Source organism: Electrona antarctica, assembly GCF_951216825.1.
Source record: "Electrona antarctica genome assembly, chromosome: 2".
Lineage (NCBI taxonomy): Eukaryota > Metazoa > Chordata > Actinopteri > Myctophiformes > Myctophidae > Electrona > Electrona antarctica.
Window position 1 is genome coordinate 43,853,069 of NC_136807.1, and position 25,489 is coordinate 43,878,557.

At 42.0% G+C, this 25,489-nt stretch overlaps 1 protein-coding gene across 2 annotated transcripts in view; it reads right to left on the reverse strand.

The window, feature by feature from the left end:
- The window catches only part of pex14 (peroxisomal biogenesis factor 14), a 74,727-nt gene that overhangs the window by 37,434 nt on the left and 11,804 nt on the right, over positions 1-25,489 (reverse strand). For both annotated transcript variants that reach the window (XR_013788643.1, XM_079490996.1), the window contains exon 3: positions 3,968-4,052. Coding sequence is in view for 1 of the 2 variants with exons in the window: in XM_079490996.1 (XP_079347122.1) it covers positions 3,968-4,052 (85 nt within the window). In the remaining variant the exon portion in view is untranslated. The remainder of the gene's footprint in view (positions 1-3,967; positions 4,053-25,489) is intronic.

Here is a 25,489-nt window from a genome sequence, read left to right on the forward strand (position 1 = left end):
ACCATCAGCCCCACCTGTGCTCCCCATGACCCTTGATCACTGGCCCTCTACTCAGGGTGAAAGACATTAGCATTATTTTTAACCAATTTTGGGCGGGAACCCCTTTTGGTGTTACATACATTATGTTATAATTGAGCTATTGAAAAATAGCAGATCTACAAGCTCATAGCGCGCCACCGAGTGGCGCGCTATGAACTTGTAGATCTGCTATTTTTGAAAAATCGTTAAAATGTGCCTCAAATCTTTCAGAAAATTGTCATGATTTAGAAAACTTTTTTTTTTAAATTTCGACGTCAGGCCTAAATTGGTTAAGTCAAGAACAACTAGGTCATTCTGGCGGGAGAAATACAAAGGAACAAGTCAAACTTCCATTTAAGTCTCACTGGCAGAATGCACTGTCTACATTCATCACACTTAAGAAGAATCTAACTGTAATGTTACAATCTACTGACACCCATGTTTGTGATGAACTGTACTGTGCTAGGTTATTTGCTTGTCGGCTGTTGGCCAGGACGACGCGACATGTTGAAGGATGGAAAATGTTGTTGTCCTGAGAATTACTTTTTCCCCCGCTTTTGTAATTATATGTGGGATTGCTAATTGTTGAGATTCGAATGGAAGTGCCAAAATGAGTCCCTAAGCTTGTTAAATGACACATCTGTTAATTGTAGGGGACATGGATGGCATAATTCACGAGATGAGACTCAAGATGAGGCAGAAACACATTACATTTCACTCCAACACACTCAAATTTACTTGATCTTGGCAAAGCCCAAAATTGCTTTAAGACGGCACTCTTTGGTAAGACACATTAAATGCAAGTCATTTCCCACTCAATAGCCACACTGTCAACAGTAGGAGGCGGAGGAGGAAGTCAATCTCTGCGTATAAATCTTGATTTATATTAAGTTCTATGTGACAAAGTTTCAATATTTTGGCAGTTTATTCAACAAGGACTGGAGGAAGAAGAAAAGCTATAAATATTGGAGTCCATAATTGCCAATTCATATCATGAAATTGACAGCTGGGAAGAAAATAGAAAATTACATTTTTCAATGAATATTGAAATAAACCAGACTATTAGGATCTGTTCAGAAAAAAAACAGGAGATGCAACCAGAGAGACATCCTTCAGTGCAGATTAGGGCACAAATATGCAGGGAAATAATATGCTCTGGCGAGATTATTGTGTAAAGATTCTGCAACATGCAATCAAAGTGCGGCCTATTTTCCCCTTCATCAGCTAGCCAGCGTAAGTACTGCCGGCAAGAGGAATCCAATTTAAATTCCACTCTACCGGGAGATGGTATTGTTTCATTTTATGTGTGCTTTGACATTTCTGGCTGTTAATATAGAGTAAAATCCAGAAGTATTTACATAAATATGACATTACTCTGCATTAGAAATTAAGACTGACATATTTGCTGTGGTGGCAGGACGGAGCATGAGGATGATTGAGTTTCGGGGTCAAAAGGTTGAGAGGACAGTACGCTAGGCTGGGTACATATGAAGGAATAAGTGGGCCATGACTCTTGGTCCGTCACCATGTCCGCCGTTATGTCTAACTTTGGCTCAACGGATGAAATGAGACGGACGATGAACCAACTGTCATCATGTTCTTTACTTAAAGCGGAGTGGACCAGCTGGGCTCTTCCTACTCTAGTAATTTTACCCACAGCAGAAATCATCGTTTGGGGGGGGTCAGTAATAACAGCACAGGAATGTGGTTAATTTAAAGCACAATTAAACTTTGGTAGAGGTTTGGGTTGTGTAGTTACCTTGCCATGATCCGACTCAAAAATATGGGCCAGGTATCTTCAATAGTTGCTCCGTAGATTAAAAATTGATGATCCAACACATTCTCCCCATTTACTTACCTTGCACTGTGAAACGGGCCTCGAAAAGTCACACTTTTGGCACACAGCGCTAACAAAGCGGATTCTGCCAATGTATAGAATTACAGAACCCTAGTCTGTTTACAATGACACGCTGATACGTTACTATTGTCACAATTAAAATAGTAAAAGCAACATGAAGTTTGCATTAAAAAATATATATAATAATTCTATACATTACCAAAATCCATTTTCTTCACAAGGTAACTAGGCTATAACCTGTAAAGTTTAACTGTGCTTTTAACTCAACACCAAAGTAAATAGGAATACATGAATAATAATAAGAAGAAGAGATAAACCATTTTTATCTCAAACTGACTTGATATGAAAGGATTGGTTTTCTTAACCTTCAACTCTCACAAGGAACTGACAGAATCATACAGCACTGTGACATAATAACTGCATTGTTCGTTGTAAGGCTAAGTCAAAATGGCCTTCTGCTGACATGAGGCAATCTGTAACATACACATAGTTACACGAGTTGTGTGACTTCTTTTGACTTATTTTACTCTCCGTTTTGAGTTTTCAGCACCTCCATAACATTGGTGTGCACACCTCCCTTAGCTTGTTTCCCCATTTGAATGGGCTGACATCATGTTATCTCATGGGTAGATTGTTGCACAAGTTTACCATACAACTCATTAATCACCCAATGAATACCTCGTCCAAGCAATTTGGCAAACAGCAGGTTGTGCTTAGTGTTTTGTTACTCCATTTTCTCCCATCTTTACCCTCTCTCGCTTGGATCAATGCCCTTATGCAAATAAAGACTTTCCGTTAAGATCCAGAGTGGAAATTACTTTCCAAAATAAATCCGCCATTAAAGCATCATACATATTTCATATACTTAAAGTGCAGTAAGAAGGAACCATTTTCTGGAGCTTGGCAGAGTTCAGAACAAAGCTAAAAGTAAGAAGAAGGAATTGTGACAAAGTAGCGGATGACGTCATTTGCTATTGACGAGCCCTTTATCGAATTTGAGATAACCAATGGTGGATTGAACATGCCTTAGATGTCAATAACGAGACGCAAAGACAGGGACATTTCAAAAGATATCAAGAGTCATTAGGGCCAGATGAGACGTGTGTAGCAGCAGCCGGCAACCATGGATTTGGTTTCAGGTTACCTTCCCCAGTCATGGAGCTTTTAGGCTCACTTTTCACTGCTGGGCTGCTCTAATGATAGAGGCAAAGTCCCTAAGCTCTGCCGATGAATTAGTCCCCCAAGTACTGAACTGTTTTGTGAAGAATTGAAAGAGAAGCACTCGCCGCTAAGGGTAGTTTATCTGAGGTAAAGCTACCATTCTTTAATCAAAGACCTATTTGAGAAAAGGAAGAAAAAAAAAAGGCAAAGCACCTTCAGCACGAGTCTCCTCTTCTTTTGGAGTACCAAACAATTTGATTATATTTTGCCTTGACATAAATGAGCCCCGAGAGTGATGGTGCCGTCTTGTAGCCTTATTTTATCAAACGATTCTCTAGTATGTAGAAATAATCTCAATCTCGTGCAAAGAAACTGATGAGCCAGCAAACGCATCCATCCTCCCTATATCTAACACACCAACCTTCCTGTGTCATGCCTCACATTTACGACAACAGTTAAATTAAGTAAAAGGCTTAAAATGCTGGAAGGTAATATTGATAATTCCATTGAAAATGCAGAGGGGTTTTGTCAATATTAATTTTCCTGAACCCAAAGGAGCATCCCGACTGGTGGGTCATTTATTCAGAGGGCCTTGAATCATGCACTCTGCAGCTAAAATCGACCCATATCTGAGCCCCCAGGGCAAAAAGATATGGCCACAACCTTTGACCTCTACAGATCAAGCCTCCCAAAAAGGGACATTGGGTGTGCATCTCTGTCCAATCACTGTAAGAGATTTGCATTTAATTGTTTTAATATAGATTTTGTTAATGCTGTTGCAGCAATGCTGTTGCAGCATTAACCATGTGTATATGCTAGACTATTGTAATAGACATTTTATATTCGTAGACTGCAGTATGTAATATTCACCCAGCAAAGACCAACAGTAATCAAATTCGAGGGCATATCTTTCTTCACTTCAACTCTCACCTTTTTTCTTCAGGAAGGCTTTTCTGGTGGCCAGTGGACTCTCGCGTACTTTTGGGTTCTGTAGGAATTTCACAGCCGTGACAATCTGGAAATACACATATGCACGCGCACACACACACACACACACACACACACACCAACAAATTGGTTAATTTCTCGCAATGAGATAATGTGACAAAGCAGTAGACCGTGTATGCGAGAACAGTCCAGTGCAAAATAACAGTCCAGGCATTCTACAAGAAATATATTCGTTAAAAAACTGGATGAAGAGCTTAAATGGATTCCATCTGACAATTGCTTCAACTCCCCCAGCCGTGAGGAGGTGAAAGACCACCTGACCACTTTCCAGCTAAATCTGGGGAATGAACAAATCAGCAGTTATAAAATTAGCCCATCAAGAGTGCCGGACAAATGGAGTATGGAGCTTAATTTGCTATTACCCTCTTAAAGACAAACTTCCACTCTTAAGTGCGCAGGGGAAGAAAATCTATACTTAATGCAGAGGTGATCATTTGTATCTAATAACTTCTGAATCCTAGGCTAAAACTTCTGTAATTCTTCCAGTTAAAAACGTGCCGTGATCAAATCACCCGGCCTGAAGGTTGTAATGACTTGAAACGTTAATGCACTAGAACGTTGAATGGCATCAGAACATCAGTAGTTTTAAGTGCACAGCGTTCATCGATTCTATTATGTTTTCCTTCGAGATGCACCTTAATTTTCCACCCTGGTATGCATTTCCTAGAATTGGACGGAGGGAAAAAAATCATCCTCAAATGGCATTAACCCATTCAGGCCTGACGTCGAAATTTAAAAAAAAAAGTTTTCTAAATCATGACAATTTTCGGAAAGATTTGAGGCACATTTTAACGATTTTTCAAAAATAGCAGACCTACAAGCTCATAGCGCGCCACTCGGTGGCGCGCTATGAGCTTGTAGATCTGCTATTTTTCAATAGCTAAATTATAACAATGTTTAAAACACCAAAACGGGTTCCCGCCCCAAAATGGGTTAATGGTTAATGTGGTTAAACGCTAACGTGACATGGATGCGTTCCAGGTCTCAATGGATTAAAACATAAATTTGAAGTGGGCGCCACTTCACGGCGCCTCCGAAAATAGATAAACATGAAAGAATACAGAGAAAGGGGAACACGGAAGATGGGGAGCGTTTAGATGACTTATTATCGCACCTGTGGTCCCCGTGATTCAATTGTAAAAGTCATCCCTCTAATAGGTTGAAAGGTTTTGATTACTCTCTCTTTTCTTTTAGTGTTGAAAGATACAAAGTGATTGAGCACACTGCCACTGGTAATCCGTTTTGGGTAATGCATTGCATATACTATGAAGCTGTTTCAATTCAAAAGAATTGCATTTCAAAACTCATCCACGGGGCAGGTTTAGCAGTCTAAAGACTTAAGATTATTTTTCTGTGACAAAAGCACCACTATATCAGGGGAGATTGGTAAATCAATCGCGCATGCAAAGTTTCAGAATTGACAAGTAGGCTACATGATAAAAACGAAGGGAAAAAAACAAGATTATCGACCCTTTTCACACAAATGTATGTACAGTTAGGTGCACATAATCAAAATGTCATACAGTTTCCACAGATCTAGTCAGACAGTCACCGAACACTACACTGCAGCACAATTCATCCATATACAGTACAGTACCATAGCAAAAACAAAAACGTGAAGATGATTAATTTGATCAAAAGCTACTCTTTCTCCCCCAAAGACAGGCCTCCACAAATTTAGGGACACAAATCTCCCGTGTCACTGTGACATTACCATGACCTTTGCTGTACATACGGGTTACGCAAGGGGGAGAGGAATTTCCTGGATCTCTATATGCTGAGGGCTTATTAAAGGCAGTCACCCGGAACCTTCATTGTGACAAGCAGATTAAACCATTTGCATGGTGAACCCCCAACTGATGTTGTGGGCCAACGGATACTGTAAACACACACACACACACACACAGTCACACACACACACACACACACACACACACACACACACACACACACACACACACACACACACACACACACACACACACACACACACACACACACACACACACACACACACACACACACACACACACACACACACACACACACACACACACACACACACACACACACACACACACACACACACACACACACACACACACACACACACACACACACACACCCCCCACTTTGGTAACAAGACAACATCATTCTGCTCCCAGAAAAAGCTTTTGCCTTTCAGAGTATCGAAACGCCCCGACTAGCTGTGGTTATGGCAGCAATAAGCGGATGACAAGCAGGCGGGGGAAAAGAATCTAATATAACAATATTCATTCCAGTTAATAGGAGAATGATGCAGGCCCCTATGAGAAGCAAATTACCTAATAGTGGATGAATCTGCTGAACTAGTGATCCTTGTTTACATTTTCCTAAATTGTCAATACCATACTATTGACTAAAATTTTCTTTGTCAATGTTAATGGGCGTAACTATGACATCTTAATAAAGACCACAGCTAGCTCAGCTGCAAACTAATAAGGCAAATGTCCATTTGGTTAAAATTGTAGTGGCAGATCTTCTGGGAGAGGAAAAGTGCACTTCTTAGCAGATGACATAGCTGCTTTGCGAAACTTCCACCCAGACATCTCAATCAATTATAACCGCATTGCGCAGATTTCAGTCTTGTCTTGTTATTGACTTATAGATCATCCCAGTTATAGTGTAGGGTAGCACACAATTGGGCTTTTAGGGGGCGGGTTGCATGTTAGTACAACACTTGCACACTTGGTTTGGCAGCATAAAGATCAACAATTATTAATGTAATGGATGTGCCCTGCCTTTCTGAATACCGGTACAGTAAATACCTTTTGGCTAGTATACAGTAACTATTAATCTCTTTTTTTGTCATGCTTCTTGTAAAGACGAAACTGCTAATGCACCAAAGTGCCTCCGTGTTAAGACCGATAATCTTTACAAACCGGATAACCAATAAAGTGTCAGGTAAAGCCGAAAAAGAGGCGAAAACTCAATCATAGGAAAAGATAACATTAACCAACACACTTAAAGAGAGTGAAGTTGATGAGTGGACAAGATTATGGCAATGTTATTGAGTTTGAATTGGACAATGAGCAAAAATGCACTTGTCTCAAAATTACTCGCGATTCTTTTTGTCCACCTTCAACTGTGAGCAATGAGTATGAAATCAAATTATGTTCGAACTCCACTGCTGGGTGCTTATAGAAAACATGTAACCAGTCGTGTGTTTTTGCTCTAACTAGTAACAGCACAGAAGTATAACATGGCTGTGGAACAAATACTTTTCAGCTGTAAAATGCTAGATCGATTTCAGGAAGCGAGTTAAAATACTGACTTCCAAGTGGATATGGCAGTATAGAATGGAGTAGTTTCCTTTAGCTCAGTGGTTCTCACATTTGTGCATTTGTGTCTCACATTTGTGCAAACATTTTGAACTCAAATCTTTGCTTCTAGAGGTCCCTGGCACAATGGGGGTCCATGGCTAGAGGTCCCTGGCACAATGGGGGTCCATGGCTAAATGCATATCATTTTGGGGGTCCCCGACTTGAGAACCAATGATGCTTTAGCAGTATTTGAAGTTGAAAAGACTGAACAGATGAACTCTGAAGAGCAACTTTTGAACTACAGCAGATAAAAAAGGGATCGCTTGCTCTATAATTCCATGTGGTCACAATAGTGGGGGGAAAAAAAATACAAAATAAAAAATATAAATAAATACATACAGTAGGCCTACATATATAAACAGTTTGCAGTGGGCCAACTTGAGCTTCAAGTATGCTCCTTTCACTTTTGGATATCCAGGTGCAAGCATCCTTACTTACTTGTAACCAACGGTTATCATTCATATAGTGCCATAATGTAGTGACGCAGCATTTTGCAACTCGCTGCTCTTTAGAGCTTGTTGTCTGTTGTATAACTCCGGTCCGAGCCACTTCCCCAAACCAATGGGCCTTTAAGATGTGAGCAGTAAATGCATTAACAGCCAAAGGTCCACTCATACTCCATATTCCACTCTGCTGCTCAAGATATATACAGCAAGGCAACATAATGCATATGGGACAATTCAAAAAGTGAAGAAAGACCCATTCGTGTCACATTTTTTGTTCAATAAAAATTAATTTGCAGGCTTTAAACACTCCCTAATCCAAGGCTATCTATTCTACAAAAGGTACGCAATGTGTGTACATTTGTCTGCAATAATGAAGACACTCAGAGTGGATGGTAGAACTCTCAGCCAAGGGGGGCAACAATGGAGGGTCTAAAAGGAAATCATTAGCAAGTATAGGATTCAGTCTCAGTGTGAATCAATTCATTCCAAATTGCCCTGGCCTGTACATTTGTGGAGAAGTGCCCCTGATATAATAACAGGCTGATAGACATGCTAGAAATTACGTTACGCAAGTCTCAAATTCCAGCCCTCCCCAAACAAAGGTTTGGCAGACTAAAAGAGAGAGAAAGAGAGAGACAGCGAAAAATGAAGCTCTATATTAATTAGGTGCTTTCAACGGGTGACTCGCTATCAGTCCGTCTTAAATGCCATAACCCAATACCTTTCCGATACCAGAACCCTGAATAATAAAAAAGAGAACACTGTTTTAATGCAATTTTGCATTTCCTCTTTGTCTCGTATGTTCTCCTTTATGTGACCAACAGTGCTTTTTAATCTTTTTAACGAGAACAGATTTAAATGCCCTTCTAATTGTGACATCTTTTACGCCTAATGTGACCTTTAGCCGAGGGCGCTTGGCCTCATGGGAAGGAATTAGTGACCCGGAGTGAGGGAAAGAGAGGTGTAGAACTAACCGTTTAGCTAAGCTTTCACGTCTACACTAGCGCAGACACCACTGGCTACACTGGAGTTCAAACAGTGTGACGTGACCTTACACCATCGGCTCCTGGCTTCTTGTTCTGTCCTGTGAGGCAGTGCTCCAGTCTAGTCTAGTCTATAGAGTCAGGGTGCAACAGTGAAAACAGTGAAAATGTTCAATACACAAGTTCACAATGGTGTGTTGGGAGCTACTTATCATCAATTTTATATATTTTTGTGTGACACTCTTGTAAGACAAAGTATAAAATAGGGCTTAAATAGCTAATGAGGACTATTCCATTTTTAATTGGGGTGGGTGGCAGTGGCTTAGTGCCAGGTGGAGCGGCCGCTTGGGAAACGGAAGGTTCCCGGTTCGATCTCGGGCTCCCCCAGAGTTAGAGTCCTTGAGCAAGAAGCTGAATCCCAATGCTCCCGATGAGCCTTCCGACTGAGAGGCAATCTCATAGGCCTCCTATAAGATTGCATTAAACGACATTAAACTCACTTTGCCACTCGATTTGCCACTCACTTTATGCATGTGCAACGCAAAAATCTAAAATTACACAGATGCTTTCCTGGTTTTGTTCATTTTCATGTAAATTCATTGATTTGATATATAAAAAAATGAAGGATAACACTGCTCTCGACAGCTACTTTTAACTTTCAAGACCATTTCAAAGGAGGGATGACATGCAGCCATGAGCCCATGATATCGTGAGATCTGTGCCTATGTGGCATGTATACAAAATAAACTCGAGAACCACTGGCAAAACCGAGACTAGCTACTTTACGAAGCATTACCGTGAGTGATCTTTACCAGAACCCAACTTTGGCACTAATAAACTTGGATAAAAAAGGAGCATTGGCGAAATGTGAGGCTTGTCCTATGACTAATGACAGACAAACTAATACAGTCCTAGTTGTGCATCTGTTATAATGCTCAGGGGGATGCAGTACAATACAGTGCAGTACACAGTAGGCTGGTCCTCCGAACCTTACAACCCCCAAAATGCGGTTAATCTTTATTGAATGGCCTAACTTCTGAAATTAAAGGTCAGAGTCAACGTTTCAATGGATGAAAAAAAGAGGGTCATGGAAACCTTCATTGATGTTGAGGTTTAAAAATAACACACAGTGCTACATGGTGACAACGTAGCCCCGTGGGCACGGCTACAAACATGACATCAACAGCATATTACACAAGTTTTGCAGACAAATAGGAAGAAGGGGGGCAGGGGGTAGGGGGGGTTGCATGGAAACCAGGTTCTTTTAAGAGCATCGCATGTTCAGACCAAACTTTCCATTCGGTAGCAGTTCCCCCTATCAGGCCTTTCTCCATTAAAGGACCACTTCACCACTTTTCAACATCTCTTCATATAATTGGTCCTCACTAATGTTCATGATAAAACACCACAATTTTGTCCTACTCAGTCTGTGTCTCATAGGAGGGCTTTGGGCAGTTCGGACACCCGTCCACCAGTGACATCATCATTAGGCAGATTTTTTTTTAAACAAGATTTGTTTTAAAATATATTTAGATTTGTATTATCGTGAGAACGATGGCTTCAACTTTTGCATTGCAACTTTTCAGGAAAAGAAAGCCTGCCGTTTCTATTAGCTAGGTGGGCAGTTTCTGAACTGCCCACAGCCCTCCTATGAGACACAGACTGAGTAGGAAAAGATTGTGGTATTTTATCATGAACATTAGTTAGGACCAATTATAGGAAGAGATGTTGAAAAGTGGTGAAGTGGTCCTTTAACATGGAAGAGTTGACTGGATCCGTGCTGTTCAACCTCGAAGGACAAAAACATGTGAAGACTGATTAAGCTGGTGAAACTACAGTATACGTGGATTAGTGAGCAAATACTTGCATGCACAATACATACTGTATATAATAAAGCCCTGGAGGTATAGGCTAATTTACCTAAAAAGCAGAAACTGTATAAAATGTGTCAACCTCCTTCCCTCTTTAGTATCATTTCAGCACAAAGATAGAGAAAATGTTTTAGCAGCCAAGTCATTTTTCTTACTTCCATGTGTTTTCAAGAACACATTCTGCCAGGATAGGAAAGTTTAGGATATACTTTTTATATTGATTAATTGAATATTTATTAACAATCCAGATAGTATAGTCAAAGGTTAAGATAAAAGGATCACACACTGGCTTTTTGCACTGTGGTCCATTGTACAGATAATATCATCACCGTCAGGAAAAAACCTTGTATCTCCATATTTCATCTTTGTTTTTTTGTTTTTTCATGAATGAATGTCCTGTTATACTTTGTTGTATGGCAGTGTTGCGCAAAAGGGGAGGAAATAGCCACAATCTCACATCATATTGGGACGCAGCATGCCAAAAGTTGTGAGCTTAATAAAGATATGTGTCTATTCTTTTAATTGTTTGAAACTTTTTCAACTATAAAGACATGCCCAAAATATGGACGCCAAGTTTAAAGGTAGGGTAGGTGATATTTTTTGGTTAAAACAAAAAAAAGTTTTTTGTTAAAAGATGAAATCACAATATTCTGATAGTAATCATTGCTATAGAGTGTTCAGTAACAGGGGTCTCCATGTCTCTCCAGTTCTTTAATGAACAGAAAATACATTTTCAGGTAGGTGACACAATTTTAGCCAATCAGGAGAGAGTAGCTATTTATGAGATTAACACACAATCAGCGCCGGGATTTCTTTCAAAATAGCAGCTCAAGGTGCCGCGCAGATATGGCAGCTTTTACTCTGAAAGCCCACCCCCCCCCCCTTCCGTTCCGTACAAAAACCGGGAGGAATAATGTAGCTTGCTTACCTCGCTATGATTACGATAAGGCATGTTGAAGTCAGAAATGAAAAGCTTAGTATCCATCTGGTCAAAACCACGGAGAGCTCCCTAGATTAGGAGATACGAGGCATTCTTTCTGAGCGGTAAACAGGGAAGTGAACGGGACCGCGCATGAGCGAACAGCAAGGAGTATGGTGCAGAAGGAGAGGCCACCCCCCCCCCCCCCCCCCCCCCCCCCCAAAAGACAAAAAATCTGAATATTTTTCTCTTGTTTGATATCAATGAAAATACGCTAGGTGTATACATGTCCTCGCAATCCATCGGTTGGATTAGCTATGGCGTTTCCACACGTCCTATGGACTAAATGGGTTAATGTTTAGTGTTCGAGTTCTAATTTTGTCTGCTCATTTCTTTGTGTCATTACTTACAATCCACTTGTTTAATCTGTATCCTGACTGCGTTCTCTATCCTGATGGATAAAACTGGTATCCCAGGTTAACAAAAAGATGGAGATACATGGAGACTCTGTTCACTGTTACTGAACAAACACTATATAGCAATGAGTACTATCACAATATAGAGCTTTTTAACACTTATTTTAACCAAAGAAAATCACTTACCCTACCGTTAAAGTGGTTAAGTTTGTCTGTGGGCTTTATAAATACATGTGAAGTATAAACAAGAGCTTGTGACAAAATAATAACTACATTAGAGCAATTTGAATACTTTCTTTTTTCCATTTCCTGAAAAGTTATCGTTTTGGTCATTCAAGGTTTCTGCCCAACAGCAACAATATGAAAGGAAAAGGCTCATAAAAAAAAACATGATAATTCTTTGAGAGATTGGAAATGCCAATCGAGAAACTAAATGCCATGCTACCTGCCTCACTGGACTGGCAATTTGCATATCGTCAAAACAGATCCAGTGACAATGAGGGGAACAGATGATGGGGGATTAGATGCATCCGAATGCTGTTCGTGGACTACAGTTCAGCATTCAACACAATAGTTCCTACCAGGCTCAACAAAAAGCTCAGTCACCCATCCATGGCAACTGGATACTACACTTCCTGATGAGCCCCCGGCAACTGGTGAGATCCAAGCCCCCAGAGCGGCTGGCCAACATTAAAGCCACCGCCCCTACTAGTCAATGCTGGAACTGCAGGCAGGCTTGTGCATTTAGCACGAGTAAACCCCACGCAGCTGGGGTTTAACACAGAGCGCTCCTTAGCACTTCCGCATTTTGACCACCAGCAACTGTTGGTGGTCAAATCAAAAAAATGGGGAAGTAGAGCATTCTTCCGGGAGCCTCAACATATAGGAGCCTCTCAGGGCTGCATGCCGACTACCAATATATTAATATCAAACTGTTAATAAAATAGTCAATTAGTAGTAGTGACTAAGCAATGCAAGCCTCTGTCGCTTGAAGAAATTCTGGACACCTGCATCCTCCTCACGTCGTTCTACAACAGTGTTCTTCCTTATGAGCCAGGGCGGAATCATGGTGCTATTACGGTGAGGCTTTTGACATACAGTCTCACTACTAGAACGCTCTAGGTCCAAAGAAAATAGGTAAAAAAGAAATGTTACCATAGGTGCACGTCGCTGATAGGTGCTGCGTACAGTGGTCCTAATGGGCAAAAGAGGTGGCTGAAATGTGCCTGAATAATGCATTTTATATTAACTGTACAATATGTGAAGACATTGAGGGCGTGATAATAAGCCTAGAACCTTGGCAGAGTACTTATGAATAGTCTGTGGAAGTGTGGAGGCAAGTGGTTGGTTGCTGGTTAGCTCAGCCCTAGCAACCTGACACACCACGTTGACCCTTTTCTGATTCTGGTAGTGGGATAGGAAGAAATGTCAGTCTAATTTCTTCAAATTGGCCTCATGGTTGCGCAACAACAGCCGATTTGCCTTTTGGCCAATAACTATTGAACCATAGGTCATAATAAACCCACCCGATGACGCAACTCCCCGTATAGGCCACGCCCATTTCCACCTGACAATATATTTGCGACTACTACTTCTACAGACTTTGTCCAAACCTCAGCCAGATTGATACACCTTATGTCTGTATGTGAGGAAGACGTATCTGTCAGATCGTTCAGATAATCAGATTCCATTCCCACCGGCTATAATTGGCTTTCGAAGTTTGCAGGAGGGGCCCGTTTAACACAACAAGCCACACATAATGAAAGCATTTGTCAGATTGGTGTGAAACTCTGCACACATACTCCTAGCAGTCCAAGGAAGATCTGGCCCCCCAAATGTTTCAAATCATCCTCACAGTGTCACTATACCATTTCGAAACACAGCCCAGGGTAGGCAACCCGGCCTGGTGGGGATCTGCGCTCCGGGGTGCACACTTTTCTAGTTTACATTTGGAATCGTGTGATATGACAAGATTGTTTTATTGTCTCCACCAGGCCGAAGGCATGGGGAGAGAGTATGTTTTGCACTCCGTCCGTGTGTGTGTCCGTCCTTCCTTCCGTCCTTCCGTCCTTCCGTCCGTCTGTGAACAGCTAATCTCCGGCACCGTTAACCCGGTCGATGCCAAACTTTGCACACACACTCCCTGGATGCCAACGATGAACCTCTGCCCCACATTTTCCAGAACGGCCTGTTATAGCGCCACCATGAGGCAGCTTTTCACATTTTTACCTAAAACTGCACCGATCTGCGTGAAATGTTGCATGCACACTCCCCAGAGGCCGAGGACAAACCTTTGACCTGCATTTTCCGCATCTGCCTTTTATAGCGCCACCAGGAGGCCGACTTTTGTAAAACACATTTTTTGATATTACTCCTCCAGATTCTGTTCAAAAATCTCACAAATCGTTACACAGTATCTCTATGGTCATGTGCTCAAGTTGGATCTGTCCCATATTTCATATTCCATCCTAATTGGTTATAATTGGCTTTCACAGTTTGCAAGATTGCCCCGTTTTGAACAAAAGCCTCAAATCATGAACGCAGCATGCAATTTACGTGAAATCTTTCACACATTTTCTTACTAGGCTGAGGAATATATCCCACCCTTTTCACATTGGCCTGTTATAGCGCCACCAACAGGTTGATTTTTGCAAAACACATTTTTGGAACAAAATGCCTCAAATCATCCAATTGCCATCAAAGGCGTATGAAGAAATGGCAAACGGTACACATGATCTCTGTAGTCATGTGATCAAGACGAGTCTGTTGGATTTCTCAGATTGTACACTGATTGGCTAAGATTGCCTTCCAAAGTTTTCAGGAGTGGCCCGTTTTGTACAAAATGCTGGACATGTCCTGCTCATCCAGAATTCTATCCTTAGAGATGCTATGAGTGATCTGGCTCTGCATTTCCTCAACAAAATGAAGAAAATTGTTGCAAAAACAAAAAAAACATCCTCCTAAACATTTTGCCAAACATCACACACACTCCTATCCTCCTGGTGGAGACCTGTGCCCGGAAGGGCACTTTTTCTAGTTTGTATCTGAATCATCTAATATCTTCCCTAGTGATGTAATTATATGAACTGAAATGTACAAGTATCCTACCAAGTTTTTATTAATGTCCTGAGAGAAACAGATTACAGTTTAAGCCACATTTCTCCCATGTGTAATTGTGAAGTGTGGTCGTCTACTCTACACCGCAAAATATTCTGTGTTAATTTATCAATTTGTAACTCAGAGAGTGTACAAATATATCAGTAAGGGTCCATTTTGGATACGTATTATTGTACACTCTCAGGAGTCAAACTAAAACTCCGTATTTTCCAGCGCAGGGTCGCCCTGCTCCTTGCTAAACTGCAGAGACAGATGACTGTTTGGATAAGGACATCCCCACGGGGGCCTAGTGAGTCCCGATGACTAAAGAGAGCTGCCTCTGTCAGTGACACCTCACTTTCACTCACTTTAGCCAAAAAGACTGGCTTGTATAGCCCACAAATTCCTTTTAATTCAGGTAAAAGGCCCAAACCATGGAGGCTGGGGCCGCTCTGAGAGATAAGGGTCATCAGAGATTAAACCGTGGCACTTTAGCAGTGAATGGGGATGGAAGGGGTGGAAAAGGGGGGGGGGGGGAGGTGCTGGCGAGGCAGCGGTGGAGCACAACAAACTACTCAGCCACCCACAAAACATTCCAGCCCCCTTCTCAGCTGCAATCCAGTAATGGATACTTCCTCGGCTCCTCGATTGGTCAAAATGTTTTCATACAATAATTTAATTCAGAAACACTTTTACAAAGCAGGAGTAATCAATTTTAATTAGTTGATTTTTTTTTTTCATTCGCATAAAATTTAATGTACTGCCATCGATCTCCTTTGTTCTTTAATGCAGTGCCTCTTTCCTGTAATTCGAAGCTTTTTTTTTTTTTTTCCTTTTACAGTCAATGATGACATTCGGTGACAAGCAGTCCCGTTAGTACTGGGAATGAGCATCACTAGACACCGTCTGGCTCGCAATGCAACTTCATTTCAGGAGAAATGCACTGAAAATGCCTTCATAATGTGTAGGAATTCAGACTAATTATTATGAACCACTTTAACGCTGGCATCGCAATTTTTGGGGGCATGTTATTATAGAAAGACACAAATAAATAAATGCAAGAATTCGAAGGAAAAAAAGAAGGAAAAAAAAGAAAAGATATTTACAGGCTCACAGTGCGTCACAATGCAACATACAGTGACCTTGTAGATCGGCTATTTCTGAAATAATTTAAGTTTTTGTTGTTGTTAAAGTGATTAACACAAATACTTTTTTGAGGATACAGTAGCCTAAGTGACAATAACTCATACAAAATGATACTACCGTTTAAATGTAAACAGTACGTTTGTTTAAACAGTCTGTAACATTGGACGAAAAAGTAACAGACTAAAACTTACTTATTTTAGAGATATTTGAGGATGAAAACTATTTTTTATTGTTTATTGCCCAACAGTGCCTCTCAGTTTAGCACATTCTGGAAAAGCAATCCAACCAGGATGGCTACCTGATGAAGGCCGTTCGCGGCCGAAACGTTGTGTCTTAAAATGTATGGTGTTTTAAATAAAATAAAACACCTTTGGAGAAAGCCTGTGTGCGGACTACTTTCTTCTCCCTTAGTCCAGCACCAGCCAGGAACTGGATGTGCGCAGGCCACCTGCTTTTTAAACTAGTTTAGACTTAAGAAATACATCAATATTGCAGCAACAATATGAGCTTTTAGCGTCAGTGAAGTAATTCATATGGATTAGGTCTTTCCAAGTACTTTCGTGGAACTGAAACGAAAACAAAACCAGCAATACTCTGAACGACATGTAAGCAAAGAAGCACAAAGGCATTCTTGGAGCTGCCATCGCTCAGTAACGTGTCCTTCATATCATCAAGTCTCCCGTGGCCTTTCACAACCAATTACTTGATTGAGGCAAAACGCAAGCGGCACCAGTAGCGAACAACGTGGAGCTTGTGTCCAGACGACGCACCACAGAAGTTCTGCTGTGGTGACAGGAGAAGAGCCGCCTTCGTCTCCAGCAACTTACAGTGACAAGCCTATCCCTCTATGTTAAGCCACACCACTCCTCTCCGTGCAACACCCACTCACAAACACACACATGCACGCACGCACGCACGCACGCACGCACGCACGCACGCACGCACGCGTCCCACACACACACACACACACAAAAAGCAACTTGCAGGAAGCCACGGCAATAGGCAAATGACCGAGAGCTTGCAGGGCCAAAGACGCAGCAAGCTGGCATCAGTTTGGAGTGCAGTCATCCCTGTCTGCCAAGATGTCTAATCAAGCCACAATGGAGAGGCCAGTGACAATAGGGAGAGGTGTTCCTTCTATTGATCAAATGATTCCTTCTCCAGTGCACTGTGACACAGGATGAGAGGATGCCCACAACGACAAGCCAGACAGATTGTGACATTCCGGTGACATTATAATCTCGCGTCAACCCCTCGCCAGTCAATAGCCTGAATGCGCTAATCGTGCGTCTTGGATCAACAATTTCATGGTCTTCAAAGGGGGGGTTAGGAATTGGAAGCATGACCCCTCCACAAGGGGTGAAAAACCCCTCTTTACAGAGAGAGGCAGACAGACTGAGAGACACAGACAGAGAGAGACAGACAGACAGACAGACAGACAGACAGACAGACAGACAGACAGACAGACAGACAGACAGACAGACAGACAGACAGACAGACAGACAGACAGACAGACAGACAGACAGACAGACAGACAGACAGACAGACAGACAGACAGACAGACAGACAGAGAAAGAGAAAGAGAGAGGCAGACAGACTGAGAGACACAGACAGAGAGAGAGAGACAGACAGACAGAGAGAGACAGAGAGAGAGAGACAGACAGACAGACAGAGAGAGACAGAGAGAGAGAGAGAGAGAGAGAGAGAGGCAGACAGACAGACTGAGAGACACAGACAGAGAGAGAGAGACAGAGAGAGAGAGACAGAGGGACAGAGACAGAGAGAGAGGCAGACAGACTGAGAGACACAGACAGAGAGAGAGAGAGAGAGACAGACAGAGAGAGAGAGACAGACAGACAGACAGAGAGAGAGAGACAGACAGAGAGACAGAGAGAGAGAGAGAGAGAGAGAGAGAGAGAGAGAGAGAGAGAGAGAGAGAGAGAGAGAGAGAGAATGTTGGTGAGAATGGCTAGGCCATTTCAAGGCCTGGGCAGTACCAAAGAAGATTAATATCGCCATCTACTGGTCAGGAGTGGTATACGGTGGAGAAGCGGAGATGGGGAAGATGGAAAAAAAGCCTGACAGCTAAAGCCAGGAACTCTGCCTCACACTGAGACCTGTCAGAAACATTTAGACACAGTTGCCAAGACAATGGGCCACACATCTACAGTGGTGTATACGGCAGAAGGGGGGTGGGTGGATGGGGGGGATGACTTAAGACCTACCTCCTCTCAGTTTTAGTCAGAGGTATGTCTGTTTCCAATCAGTGAAAGAAAAAGTGACAGAAAAATATTGCCTTTTTATTTTCTTCTGGGCCTTCCAACTGGCGAGGTGAGGGTGACGTGTCTCACGTCAAGCCAAGGATGACGAGTACGACAGGGGTTCACACACTTTGTCATGCCAAGGAAGCTCAAATAGCCATATAGCCTCTGGCTGCAGCCCTCCTATTGCAAAACAGCTTTAAAATAAATCAAAAATATTTGTTTTACTATTTTTGAGGGGCTATATTCAGCTGCTACAGTGTAGATTTTCGTCTTACACAAACATTAAATTCCCATTGACAATGAATGGAGAATTTACATCCTATATGTGGACGAGCAAATCGGCTATTTTTGTCCTACACAAAGATTACATTCCCATTGACAATGAATGGAGGATGTACGATGATAAGAGCGCCCCTCACTTCACACGGGTGTGAATACCTTTGAAGAGTTTTGACAATAATCACATAGGGATAGGAGTCAATATGGATTTACTGAATTGTATTTGACTTTAGATTACTTTTTTATATATTTTTTTAATGAATGCCATCTTAATTTTCCTTCATCGTCAGGGCATGTCTTTAGGGTCACACATGAAGTCCTCTCTCAAACCTAATTTGGAGCGTTATTACAATATTATATTTAATCACACCTAACTTAGACCAGTAAGACGACTAAGGGCGAGAAGCAACCTTGCCCTAAAGGGTGAGGTCGTGTGCACGCATCCGCCTTGTTGACGGCAGACTGCTGGGCGAGCGCTGGCGCAGGGTTTGAAGTCAGATCAACATATGGAATGTTAGAACAGGTCAGCTCCATATATGGAGATCTAAGGGTGGTAGCGGGGACATTCTCTTGAGTGTAGAGGGTTTTATGAGGGCCCAGGTAGGGCCAGGCCTCAATTTCCGGGCCTGTTGAGAACTATAGTTTTTGGTGTCTGCCGGGCGCGGTTGCGCTAATAACTTTGGGGCAGGCCCGTCTAGAGTTTGAATGAACAGGTCAAGTCAGGGTTAGTCAGTCAAAAGGGATCTCCATATATGGGCATAACAGGGATTAGGGTATCAGCTGGGAATGCCCCATTATCTGAATACCCATATGTATGGGCAGATCAACATCATTTGGATCATCAGGTGGGAATAACGACGACAGTATCTGGATCTCCTTATATGGGGATAATGACACATCACTCTGACAGCAGACTAAACAGCATCAAATAAACCTCTCGGCTTTCAACCAACGCACACGGTATCTTCAACGATCTCAAATACTACAGGACCCAAGCAAGACACAGGATACAGGACACAGCACATAGGACATAGGACACAGGACTCAAGACACCACACTCAAGACAGGGGCTGATGTCACGTGATGTCACGATGACCTGGGGGCTTGTCTGGGGTGAGTGACAGGGAGAGTGACGGGGAAAGTGGGTTAGGTGACGGGGAAAGTGGGTTAGGTGTCAAAAACACAAGGTTTCATAGTTAACTGTGACCTTCGGTCGCAATAAATAAGGTTTTCTTTTCATTTCAATTTCCAAAGTCAGTGACATGAGCCGGATTTTGAATGTATAGGGAAATGTGGAGATTAAAACTCTTGACGAACCAGTCACCCTTTTCTCTACCTAGATCACCTTTTCCATCAAGTTCAGCCATATTTTTCAGGTTTTACAACATACTTAACAAAACAATGCACTCACTGTGAAGTATGTGTATGCTACGGTGCTGTCAACCAACTATTCTCACTGCAGCCCATAGGCAATAAATCTTAAACTATCATATCGTTGCTGCCGGGTAGAAACCTCTTATCTCTTATCTCCATATTTTATTGTTTTTTTTCCCCCGTAAATTAAAGTCCTACTTGATCATACTACAGCGTCACACAAAAGCATCAAAGGTAGCAGATCCAACAAGCTCGAAATGCGGCGCGAAGCGACACGTTTTGAGCCTGTACATGTTTTTTTTGTGGCTTTCGCCTTTATTTTATATTTTTTTTATGGAGGGACAGACAGTAGGCTGACAGGAAATAGGGAGAGAGATGGGGGGGTGACATGCAGTAAAGGCCGTCGGGATCGGGAGTCGAACCCGCGGCACACTGCCAGACTGGATTACCAGCCAAGGTGTCTGGACCGCTGAGCCACGGCCCAGGGAAGCGACACGTTTTGAGCCTGTGCATCTGCTACTTTTGAATTTGAATCCTGAAAAGTAACCGTTTTGGATATGAGGTTCCCCAGTCGATAATTAGCTGTGTTTATAAATCAAATGACACAATATACAATATATCCATTAGTACCATGTTGTACTATTCCTCTTGTGAGTGCCAAAAACTACGCAGCCTATGCCTCTGAAATAGCAATATTATGTACATACAGTATACAGTATACGCGGTACATACACTCTTCATACTCTGTGTGACCTTATCAAAGCATTAAAAGATGAACAGGAAATAACAAAGCCATCATAACGACATGCTGTGTGTTGCCACTACAGAACATGGCGTCCATATGCTTCTTGACTGCAGCAATCAAAGCCACAGGGCAAAGTTCAGCATGATGTAAACGCTACAACAGTGATTCTCTACGCTTTTCCTTTAAGTTCGTCCAGTTTGATATGTAATAGGCCACACAGACAGACACGTTTGATACAAATGTCCATACGCTGAAGAATGCATTTTGTTTGAAACGCTTTGCTGAAACGTTTCTGCATTGTGACGACAAACTGTGCGACCTCTCCTTCTTTTTCAAGTTTGTCTCCCATGGTCAGCACCTCCCCCCTATTGATGTGCGCCTCCTACCTCTTTGTTCTGATACAAATGTGTACCTGAATCTGCACTATAAAATCCTCACTGTTGAGTGTACACTCTCAGAGTTACAAACCCGCAAGTGTCCATTTGTCACATAATAGATAATACCATCCGTAACTATCAATCATTTAGCTGGGGACCGCCCTGGAACCACCTCAAGGACCCCCTCGGGGGTCGCCGGACCCCACATTGAGCATCACGTGCCGTCGGGAGTTGTGTGTTCAGGTTTATTTATTTATTTCTTAGCGAGGCTCCTGCAACAACAGAACGAAAAGCACAGGCAGGCGTCCCATGGCGAGCCACTGTAATGTCACACAGGGTGGCGTGTTACAGCAAAGGGGCTGAGTTGGCAAGCCGCTCAGCAGCAGACGCGCACCTGTTCTGACATTCTCTGTCGACCTTGACACAGAAAACACATGACAATGCCACTCTCTGCATTTCAAAAATGCACAGAGGGGCGTTCGACAAAGCCCCTCAACTTCTCCTTTTCTTCTTGCCCTCCTCTCTCCCCTGATACCTAAAACCACTTTCCACAGCATGCAATGGCAGCAGAGGGATAAAATGTATGACATAATCTGTTAGAAATAGCCAGGGATGGACGTGAGACAAGTCACATAGTGATAATAATAAATGAGGAAAAGAGAGATGGGGCGGGTCATATTTAGATTTGGGTGGGGATGGGGGGGGGGGGGGGGGCAAGAAGGATGTGCAATATTGCCATTGACTTACAGACCACTTTGGGCTATATATTGCGCCACCCCTTAACCCTTATCCCTAAACTTAAACCCTTTAAAATAGTTCAAATAGCTGATCTACAAGCTCACAACGTGTAGATGTAGATCGGCTAGTTGAACTATTTTAAAAGGATTTTCAAAATAGTAAAAAATGGCAAATAAGTTTAGGTATAAGGGATAAGGGTGGCGCAAGATGGAGCCCTTTATCCCTAATTCATACTGGACGGTGTCCGGTGTACAAACTGCTGATCTACAAGCGCACAACAACAACGTTGCAGAATCTGGCTTTACTGAGCGGCTCACTTGCTCTTTTGTGTCTGCAGAACTCTGTCAATTTAACTCAGAGAGTGTAAAGATTGACCTGTAAGGGTGCACCATCTCCCGCTATACTCCCTTCCTGTACATGTTCAATACAAAGCCTCTCCGTGTCCGTCCATCAGCTAGTTTAATCAAAGCGCGTCAGGCTAAAGACAGACGCCAGGAGTGCTGCAAAAGGAAAACAAATGCAGTCTTCCTGTCAATCAATCCATTAACAAGAGGACGACAGCCTTGGCGTTCGTGCCAGGAAGGGGGAGCCGGCCCAGGTGTTGGATAATTGCCGGTTGTGCCAGTGGCTCGAGCAATGACTGCTTTTTATTGTGCCAGCCTCTGTTTCACTGCTGGTCTACACTTGTGCCCCACCTTAATGATAGCTGTTAAAGCTACTCTTGCTCCTGCTGCAGACTGCCTGCGGACACAAAGAACTTGGCACGGGTTTCTCCCACCATGCTGACTGTAGTGGACTGTGGATGAGGGTATAGATGTCCTATTATTTTATCTTCCCAGTGCAGCTCAAGGAGGGGGTGCGGTTTAAAGGGATTGTTGCATAAAAAAATAGTTTTTGTAATTTTTCTTAGGTTTTCTGAGCTCAATTGCACCCAAAAAACCTGAACATTCAGTAGATTTTCTGTGGTATGGGGTTTTCTGGCTCAAACAAGTGCTCTGATTTTCCTGTGGACTGTGACATAAGAGTCCACAAATCCCATATATGACATAACAATTTGCCAGCAGATGTCACTGTTGAGGGATTTTGCCTGTTTTCATTGCAGCTCAAACGGCTTCAGAACACACAGAGAAAACCCCAGGCCACAGAAGATCCACTGAATGTTCAAAGTTCAGGTTGTGTGGGTGCAATTGTGGTCATAAAACCTAAAAGAAAAATACAAATAAATGAAAATGAATGTCATGAAACCTTTAAGAAGAGTAAACGGAAAACTAAAAAACTAAAAAAGTACTTGACGAGACGCTTCCACACCCTGGAACGTGTGCTTAAAAAGAGCAAGCCCATGCATTGTCTGTCTGGCATACAGTATCACACAAAGATCAGATATAGGAAACACAGCCAGGTGCCAGAAATGCCTCAAGTGGTTCTTTCTGTCGGGACACACTCCTTCAGGAGCAGGTGAGGAAGGCGTCATTCCAACGAGAAGAGGTAAACCGAGGCCTAAAGCTTCCTTTCGTTTTAGACGCTGTCCCTTGCCAAAAATAACAGATTTTCAAGCAAACAAGTGGGTTGGGAAAATCTGTTCTTTTCGGCAAACGACACATCGCACCACAGAGAACAAATAACTAGGCCCATTCCAAAAACAGAAGATCTACAAGCTCACAACGCATTGCGGTGTAGATTGGCATTTTTTCAGTGGACGACACCGGCGTATGACCAAGTATAAAAAGCTCTGTATTAAACTTCTTCCACAAAGCTCAGCTAGGCTCAGAAAGCCTCACAGTGAGTGCACTGACTACTCTATCACACTCCTGGCATCTATGACTAATTAAGGTACAGCATTTTAGCTTGAGTACTCTATTTAGTAAGATTTTAAGATGAATGATCACTGTTTCTATGTTCTTAGTCACTTCCATTGAGGGCCCAGTGAGTAGCGCCCACTATCTCTTTTTTTCCCCTGATTCCCATGATAAAGCCACAATCACAGGGCGCCACACACAGAGAAACCCTGAAATCCCATTAGCGTTTTGCCGTCATTATTTTTCATCAAACGCAGAAAACTGACGCGTATTAATTAATATCCATTACTAGATTTTTTTTTCTTTTCACCCCTCTAGGAGAAAAGACATTGGGGGGGAAAAGAAGCAATTAGCTTAACAAAATAATAAAAAAAATGGTTTCAGAAATCCCTGATAAATGTCCTGTAAGGTCCCGTCTAAATGTAAGAAGTGTAATACATTCTTGCTGTCATATTCCATTAAACTGCTATTACAGTCTTGATAGAACTATTAGTCACTACATTATTAATAACATTAATGTATTTACGTTTTTGGTGTACAAGCCTGCTTTCACGCAATAATTTATGAACCCGTCTTCAGATATGTTATAATGTTCTCCATCTAGGCTCTTTTGTGTTTATTATTGATTGTGAAAACAGTCAGAATTCAGAGTTAAATCCCCTCCGTGCCCCCAACCCCCTTTGTCTTAATGTATTGGAGTGGGCTGTTTGCATTAAAGGACTGGAATAAAGTGCATTTACATCTGAAGCATAACTTCATAATTTACATTCCAACATTTATTAGAGGTGACAAACGAGCATTTGGTCCACTCATGCTTTTCCACAATGCAGCACTCATTCAATCCATATAAATTACAGCTCGGGTAGTGAGTGCAAGTGCAAATTATTTTATTATATTTATGCATGTATGACTCTATAGGGGGTTACCAGTGCAAACAGGGAGTTACTAGATTAGGCCTGACTGGGGCTAACAAAGCAGCTGCGAAGTAATATGACATAAGGGATTGGACCAATCAAATTTCACATTTATTTTCAATGTTTGTACCTAATTAAAATGTGTACAATACACAGATCCTAGTGGAGTTTTTGTATTATATTTATATAGTATTTGTATGTTGTGATAAGATTTATTGGGCCCATGCCCATGACTACATGAACAGTAGTTTGAAGACAATTCCATGACATACTACAGTATGCAGGATAATTCTGCATACATAGCTCTTAAGCGGTATTGTGCTTATCCTTATCCTTAGCTAGTCCTACTCCTAATTTTATTTCATTAAGAGCCACTAGCCTAAAAGGCAATTTTATATTGCATAATTAGACGGGGCAGAAATTTCAGAAGAGTACTGTAGTTACAAATACACTGAGGGGATCGCGGTATTTAAACAAATATCTGGCGCTGCAGGGGAGCTGGCAGACAAATTAACAGCTAATAACTTACTGGGAAGCAAGATATAAAGAAAAATAATGTTCCCCTAAGTGTCAATTACTAATAGTTTTGTTCTTTGAGTTCCACACGCCTGAAAACAAGATGGGAACCAGAAAAAAGAACACAGTATTCCTCTTTTCCCTACATGTCTTGATTTGATTTGATTGAAAAGCATTTAAACCACGTTAGTACAGCATTTAG